At 44.7% G+C, this 7,500-nt stretch overlaps 1 protein-coding gene across 10 annotated transcripts in view; it reads right to left on the reverse strand.

Moving 5' to 3' along the window:
• The window catches only part of LOC143126619 (NACHT, LRR and PYD domains-containing protein 3-like), a 213,887-nt gene that overhangs the window by 164,220 nt on the left and 42,167 nt on the right, over positions 1–7,500 (reverse strand). For all 10 annotated transcript variants that reach the window (XM_076288280.1, XM_076288272.1, XM_076288278.1 and 7 more), the window contains 3 exons: positions 3,170–3,343; positions 2,781–2,954; positions 679–725 (listed from right to left, as the gene is read on the reverse strand). In XM_076288280.1, coding sequence (XP_076144395.1) covers positions 679–725; positions 2,781–2,954; positions 3,170–3,343 — 395 coding nt within the window. The remainder of the gene's footprint in view (positions 1–678; positions 726–2,780; positions 2,955–3,169; positions 3,344–7,500) is intronic.

Genomic DNA, 7,500 nt, shown 5'->3' on the forward strand with positions numbered 1-7,500 from the left:
TGGGTGTGTGTGTGTCTGTGTTTGTGCATGTTTGGTGTGTTTGTGTGTGTGTGTGTGTGTGTGTGTTTGTTTGGTGTGTGTGTGTCTGTGTTTGTGCGTGTTTGGTGTGTGTGTGTGTGTTTGTGTGGGTCTGTGTGTCTGTGTGTGTGCGTGTTTGTTGTGTGTATGTGTGTGTTTGTGTCAGAGACAAAGAAGTTGTATGAACGTGTGTGTTTGTGTTTGTTTGTGTGTGTCTGAGACAAAGAGGTTGTGTGAACGTGTGTGTGCGTGTGTGTGAGACAAATAAGTTTTGTGAACGCATGTGTTTGTGTTTGTTTGAGTGTGTGTGAGACAAAGAGGTTGTGTGAACGTGTGTGTGCGTGTGTGTGAGACAAAGAAGTTGTGTGAACGTGTGTGTTTGTGTGTGTCTTTTACTTGCTGTGACTGATGTGTATTTACCTGCTTGCCAATGTACACACAACTTAATGCTTCCATGTAAATCATATAAATGTGTGGGTGGGGTATGGGTGTGTCTACATGTATATCTCTGACTTTTATACAAACACACACACACATCCATAAACACACACACACACACATACACACACATGTTCACACGCACGTACACACACACACACACACACACACACAATGTAATGAATCATGTGTATGGCTTTTTTCAGAAGTAAAATCACTCACATTTTCTCAGTCCTGGTTTAATCCTGCACTCTCCTCCATGGTCATACCTTTAGAAGGATGAGAGAAGAAAATACAGTTTTGACACAACACTGAGTTTAGTATGAGATGTGTTTATTATGAATTGAGACAGTAATATACTGCAGAGTCTCTATATCAAGCAGGATATTTGTCAAGAGTAGCTTCTATGTAAAGCAAAGTGACTTAGGGAGGGATTTAGTGTGTTAGTGTGTATTTATCCAAAGCACAGACTCAAATAGAACCCGTCCCGACTGATCGTCAGAGGGCAACACTGCCGTTACTTCTTATATTTCCTACACAAACACTCAAACTCAAATTTCTCCAGAAATATCGACTCCCTGGATAAATGCATAAATGCAAATAAATGAATAAAAGATACACACTTCAAGTTTTTCTACACCACAAACACACACACAAAAACAAAAATACATGCTCTCTCTCTCTCTCTCTCTCTCACACACACACACACACACTTCTAGACTCACTCACACAACTCTTATCATCATTATATCGGGGCAGCCGTGGCCTACTGGTTAGCGCTTCGGACTTGTAACCGGAGGGTTGCCGGTTCAAACCCTGAGCAGTAGGAACGGCTGAAGTGCCCTTGAGCAAGGCACCTAACCCCTCACTGCTCCCCGAGCGCCACTGTTGTAGCAGGCAGCTCACTGTGCCGGGATTAGTGTGTGCTTCACCTCACTGTTTGTACACTGTGTGCTGTGTGTGTTTCACTAATTCACGGATTAGGATAAAGGCAGAGACCAAATTTCCCTCAAGGGATCAAAAGAGTATATACAGTACACTTATACTTAATTGTTGCAGCAGACGCTACTCGAACGAAACGCTTCAGTTACGCGCCTGGTGAAGCTCAGCCCTTACGGCATGTAAGTGGTCTTTATTGCCCCCTGTGCTGTGGACATTATTAACGTATTTAAATGATTTATGTATCTCTTTATTACCTACTAATTGTTCAAAGCTTGGTTCTCCTTCACCCATCAGTGGGTCACTGTGCAAGCTGTGCCTAATCATCTTCTGTAGCTTGGGCAGACATGGTTGCCCATCTTGTGTTATGAATTCTAAAACTTGCTTTAAATAAAGTGCAAACTGTTCACAAGCCTCATGAGTTTGTATGTGGGGGATTGCCTTTTACCTGCAGTACTTAAAGGGCCACATCATCCCCAGTTTAATATGTGGGAGGGAATCATCTGGAAACGTGACAGAATATCCAGTCTCCACACAGAAAGCTCTCCAGCACAGGACACAGATGGATGAACAGCTCCACCAGCTCTCTCCTTCCGGTCCCACATCAACAACATCACCACCTCAGAAACATCTCACGACTCCGGCCTTCACTCACACATTCAGTAACTGAGACACTCATCCATGCCTTCATCACCTCGCGTGGACTGCCCACCAAGCCCCTTAGAAGATTCCAATATGTCCAGCTGCCAGGGTTCTGACCCACACAAAGCCCTGACAGCATGTCACTCCCATCCTCCAACAGCTCCACTGGTTGCCAGTCAAGCCACGCATCACCTACAAGATCCTCTTGCTTACCTACAAATCTCTCCATGGACTCTCATCACAATACCTCACAGATCTCCTCCACCCCTACACTCAGTCACGTTCCCTGCGGTCATCTGACAGGGAACTGCTGGCCACCCCCCGCACCAGGTTGCAGACTCTTGGGGACAGGGCTTTCTCTGCCAATGCTCCTCCCACACTCTGGAACAGTCTACCACTCCACGTCCGCTCTGCCCCATCCCTGTTCAAAAAGCACCTCAAAACATTTCTTCAGTAAGTCCTTTGACCACTAGCCCCTCCCCCCTATTTGTTAAGCGACCTTGGGTACCATGAAAGGCACTACATAAGTCCAAGTTATTATTATTATTATTACTAGAAAGTCATATTGATTGCCTTTTACCTGCAGTACTTAAAGGACCACAACATGCCCAGTTTAATATGTGGGAGGAAATCATCTAGAAACGTGACAGAATATCCAGTCTCCATACAGAAAGCTCTCCAGCACAGGACACAGATGGATGAACAGCTCCACTAGAAATCAACTAAGATGTAATACAGCTCACCTCAACGTCTCTAGTTTACAGCTGGGATCATTCAGTCTGTCTGTGAGCTCTCTGACACCTGAGTCTCCTGGGTGATTGTAGCCGAGATCCAAATGTTTCAGGTAGGAGGCGTTTGATTTGAGGGCAGAGGACAAGAGAGAACAGCCCTCATGTGTGATGAGGCAACCAGACAGTCTGAAACAAGAGATGCTCTTCAGTTTGACTGAAAATCCTTAAAATGTCACCATTTAACATGTCACCATTAAGTGCAGATCATTGTCACCATTAAGTGCAGATCATTATTAACAATATTCACAGATGTACAATTTGATATTACACACAGGCACACTGGCGTTTTTTACTATATGGTGGGTAAAATAGTATATTACATAACATTCCTAATTACTGACCTCAGTGTCTCCAGCTTGCATTGTGGATCTCTTAGTCCCACACAGAGCAGCTCCACTCCTTCATCCTGCAGGTCATTGTCACTCATGTCCAGTTCTCTCAGATGGGAAGGTGTCCTTTGCAGCACGGATGCCATCATTTCACAGCTTGCTTTAGAGAGGTGGCACAGATTGAGCCTGTTTCAAATGAGAGTGGAAGGTCAGTCTTTGAACACTGGACATGTTCAGGCCATCCTTCAGCACCATGAGGTCACTGTATCTCATGAGCATGGACACAGACACAGATGTGTGTAGCACTCACATTATGTACACAGCAGGGACATGGACTGGAGAAACACTACATTACACACTCTGCAGCCATGCAAACAACTTGTTGTTGTTTTTGTTGTGGTGGTGGTCTTGTAGTGTCATGTGGGCAGCAGGAGTGATTCATGTTCCTAGGGGTTAACTTAACTAAAGGCAAATCATTCCTGACTAGTCTAAATGCATCTAATTGACTTCTCTTTTCCACTATTCTGAAATGCTTGCATCAAGGTCAAGGTGACTTTATTAGGTCTCCCAAGGGAGACATGTGTTTTGGATATGGGGTAAGCTGCCACAGCCACAAAAACCAAAAAAGCCCACCAGAGGCTTTTTCTCCTTCGGCAGTTGAGGAAATTTGGGGTGGTCTGTAAGGGAATGTTGCAGTTCTGCCGCGCCACCATCGAGAGTGTCCTCACTTTTTCTGTTACTGTCTGGTATGGCAACTCTACTGTCCAGCAGAGGTTGCAGCTGGACAGGAGAGTCAATACACGGCCTCAAAAATCGTTGGCTGCAAACTCTCCCCCATTTGTGAGATCTACAAGGCCCGTATCCACCGGAAAGGCCTAAAGATCCTTCAAGATGAGACTCACCCTGCCAACACCCTTTTCACCACCCTCCCGTCTGGGAGAAGGTTGAGAGCTTTTAAGGCCAAAAGCTCCCGCTTTCTCACCAGCACATACTGCAGAGCCATTAAATGTCTAAACAGCTCTCCATCCCTGAACCACTAGCTCATGAAAAAAGGTTCTCCTAACGAGCCTGTATAATTTGCACATCTCTTTACACTGTTTTTACAATACTCTTCTATATGTTTTATGCTACTCATACTAGTATTATTGATCTATTGATTGTAAAGTTTGTGGATTTGCACTCTGCAACCCTATGCACCATGTCACTTTAACCTGACATCTGTCACTCTAGCCTCCTGGACTGTCATCCAGGTATGTTGTGAGCAGTGTGCCCTGTTTATCTGCCTGTGTCAAGGGTGATCCTGTGTGGGACACCGTATATGTATTTATATGCTCTATGTCTTTTTTGTGTCTTTGTTGATGTCCGGTCATGAGCACACTGAAACAAATCCCTAGCAACTTGCACTGAGTTGTACGGCAATAAAGTATTGAATCTTGAATCTCAAAACACAACACATCACAGGACATAGCACATAAGTTATACACAGAGTAAATAAAAATATGAAATACAAAAAGGACACACATTCACAACCATCCGTCATGCCATACATTACACTCAAATCATCTTAAAAGCCCAATAAATAGCCCATAAGTAGCACTCTCTCCCACCCAGTCCCATTAAGCACAGTCCCAAAGTAGACACTCACTCTCTCCCACCCAGTCCCATTAAGCACAGTCCCAAAGTAGACACTCACTCTCTCCCACCAAGTCCCATTAAGCACAGTCCCAAAGTAGACACTCACTCTCTCCCACCCAGTCCCATTAAGCACAGTCCCAAAGTAGACACTCACTCTCTCCCACCCAGTCCCATTAAGCACAGTCCCAAAGTAGACACTCACTCCCACCCAGTCCCATTAAGCACAGTCCCAAAGTAGACACTCACTCTCTCTCTCTGTACTCTTCAGTCACACACAGCACATCCACACCCCACAGCCTCAGCACATCTCCACTCAGTTCAGCCCCCATACACAGCCCCCTACTCAGCACTTAGTATTGCTTTTGGTCCTTCCTACTGTTCTGCCCACGTTGCCCAGTAACCAGTTTGACTGACAGGGGGACAGAGGAATGTTTGTAGTGATTGTGCTAAACAGAAAGGGACCCTGTACCTCCTTCCTGTGTTCATGAGCTCATATTCTTGGTACAGCACATGGGAGGGGTCAGATAGAATTCTGTGAGCCTGCTGTAGAGTGGACTGCTCAAAGATGTCTTGGAGAGTGAGGGGAGCAGGGACTCCATCATTTGTCCAGCTGTTTTGACCAGATTACGTAGTTGGGCCTTGAACTTAACTGTAAGATTTTCAAACCAGCTGGTGATGCCATAGCCCAAGATGGACTCTATGGTGGCTCTATAAAAATGAACATGATACTTTCACAAACCCCAAACACTCTCAGTCTCCACAGGAAATGGAGATGCTGGTGGATTTTTGTCCAAACATTTGCCACATGTGTGTGCCAGTTAAGATCTTTATCAAAGTGGACCCCTTGATATTTCTAAGATGTTACCTGTCTGATGTTGTTGCCTTGTATGGAAATTTGAAATAAACAGAGTTTTATGTGGAATGAATGAATTAAACATGAGTGAAATGTTTGTTGCGGTTTTCAGTATGTGTGCACCCATCCGTTTCTACACACACTAACAATACACACAGTGTGGGGAATGAACAATGAGTACATGTAATAATGGAGGACAGGAGTGAAGTTATCAGCATGAGTGAGTTCAAATGGTAAAATGCAGATGAAAGCTCATAGCGGCCGCCATTAGGACGCGCCTATGAGCTGTGACATCACAGTGTGAATCTATAGAGAGCTGAAAGAGTGGATGCCAGGCCGGTGTGAGTTCCTCTGCAAATTGTTTCAACAAGAAAAGCAGACATGCCATCTGGCCCTGTTGCCTTGTGAAAGCATGTAGTTTTAAATACCCTGGTAATCACCTCTGGATCTATTGTTATTCTGTTAATATCAACATGACAATTTACTTGATCTAAAACTGCATCCTGCAGGTCAGAGCTGGGAAGGTGCCCCTTGCAGCACTGATGCCATCATTCCACAGCTTGTTTTCAAAAGCTGGCACTGACTCAGTCTGTTTTAACACATACTGCAGCTGATGATTTATTCCAAAGATTTACAGACAGGCAGCCAACAGTGCCACAATATGTGTGCACAAACCTTTTGTACACATGCTGTACACAGCAGGGACATGGACTGGAGAAACACTACAGTACACACTCTGCAGCCATGCAAACAACTTGTTGTTGTTGTTGTAGTAGTAGTGTCATGTGGGCAGCACAAGTGATTCATGTTCCTAGGGGTTAACTTAACTAAAGGCCAACTAGATGTACCGTACAGCGGTACAAAATATGACCGTTGTTCAGTCCTGCAAATTCACTCCCCAAATATAAATCACACTTGTCAATTTGTCTCCATCTCTTAACACATTATATTTATATAATGCTTTTCTCAACACTCAAAGCGCTTCACTGTGAAGGTGGGAACCTCACTAACCACCACCAATGTGTAGCACCCACCTGGGTGATGCAGGGCAGCCATTCTGGGCCAGAATGCTCACCACACACCAGCTTGAGGTGGAGCGTGAGGGAGTGAATGACACTGGGGGATGATTAGGGGGCCAGATTGAATGAACCAGGTTGGGAATTTAGCCAGGACACGACTACTCCACCCCCTACTCTTGCAACTCATGTGTATGGAAATGAATGTGTGAATGTGTGCATGTGTGTGATTGCTTTTGTGTATATGTGTGCGTGCTCAATGTGTGAATGTGTGCATGTGTGTGTTTGCTTTTGTGTATGTGCGTGCTTCTGTGTGTATGTGCGCGTGTTTGATTGCGCGCACCTGTGTCTGTGTGTGGGGGAGGGGTGGTTAATGGTATTTGTGTGTGTGTTGGGGGGGGGGGGGGGGTGTAATGGTGTGTGTGTGTGTTTATGTGCGTGTGTGTGTGTGTGTTTATGCGTGTGGGTGTGTGTGTGTGTGTGTGCACGCGTGTGTTTGTGTTTATGTATGTGTGTGTGTGTGTGTGAGTGTGTGTGAGTGTGTGTGTGTGTGTGTGTGTCAGTGGCGATTCTAGACATTTTTAACAAGGGTGGCCCTAGTTGATTAATTCAAGGGTGGCATGAGGCAAAACATCCAGATAAATAGAAACGGGCTCAAGATGTTAAATTAGCACAAATACATTAGGAAAACCATGCACCAAACACTATACTCATCAATTGAAGGACAAAGACCATACTCTCACATACTGTAAACTGTCTTTGTATTTGAATAAAATGCAAATACAAATAAACAAACATATTAAATCTAAGTTGTCTATCAATGGGTTATGCTGAGCTAA

This window comes from Alosa pseudoharengus, unplaced genomic scaffold (genome assembly GCF_046254945.1).
Source record: "Alosa pseudoharengus isolate Yale_2024_CS ecotype anadromous, Long Island Sound unplaced genomic scaffold, YU_APseudo_1.1 YU_APseudo_1.1_scf_1, whole genome shotgun sequence".
NCBI lineage: Eukaryota > Metazoa > Chordata > Actinopteri > Clupeiformes > Clupeidae > Alosa > Alosa pseudoharengus.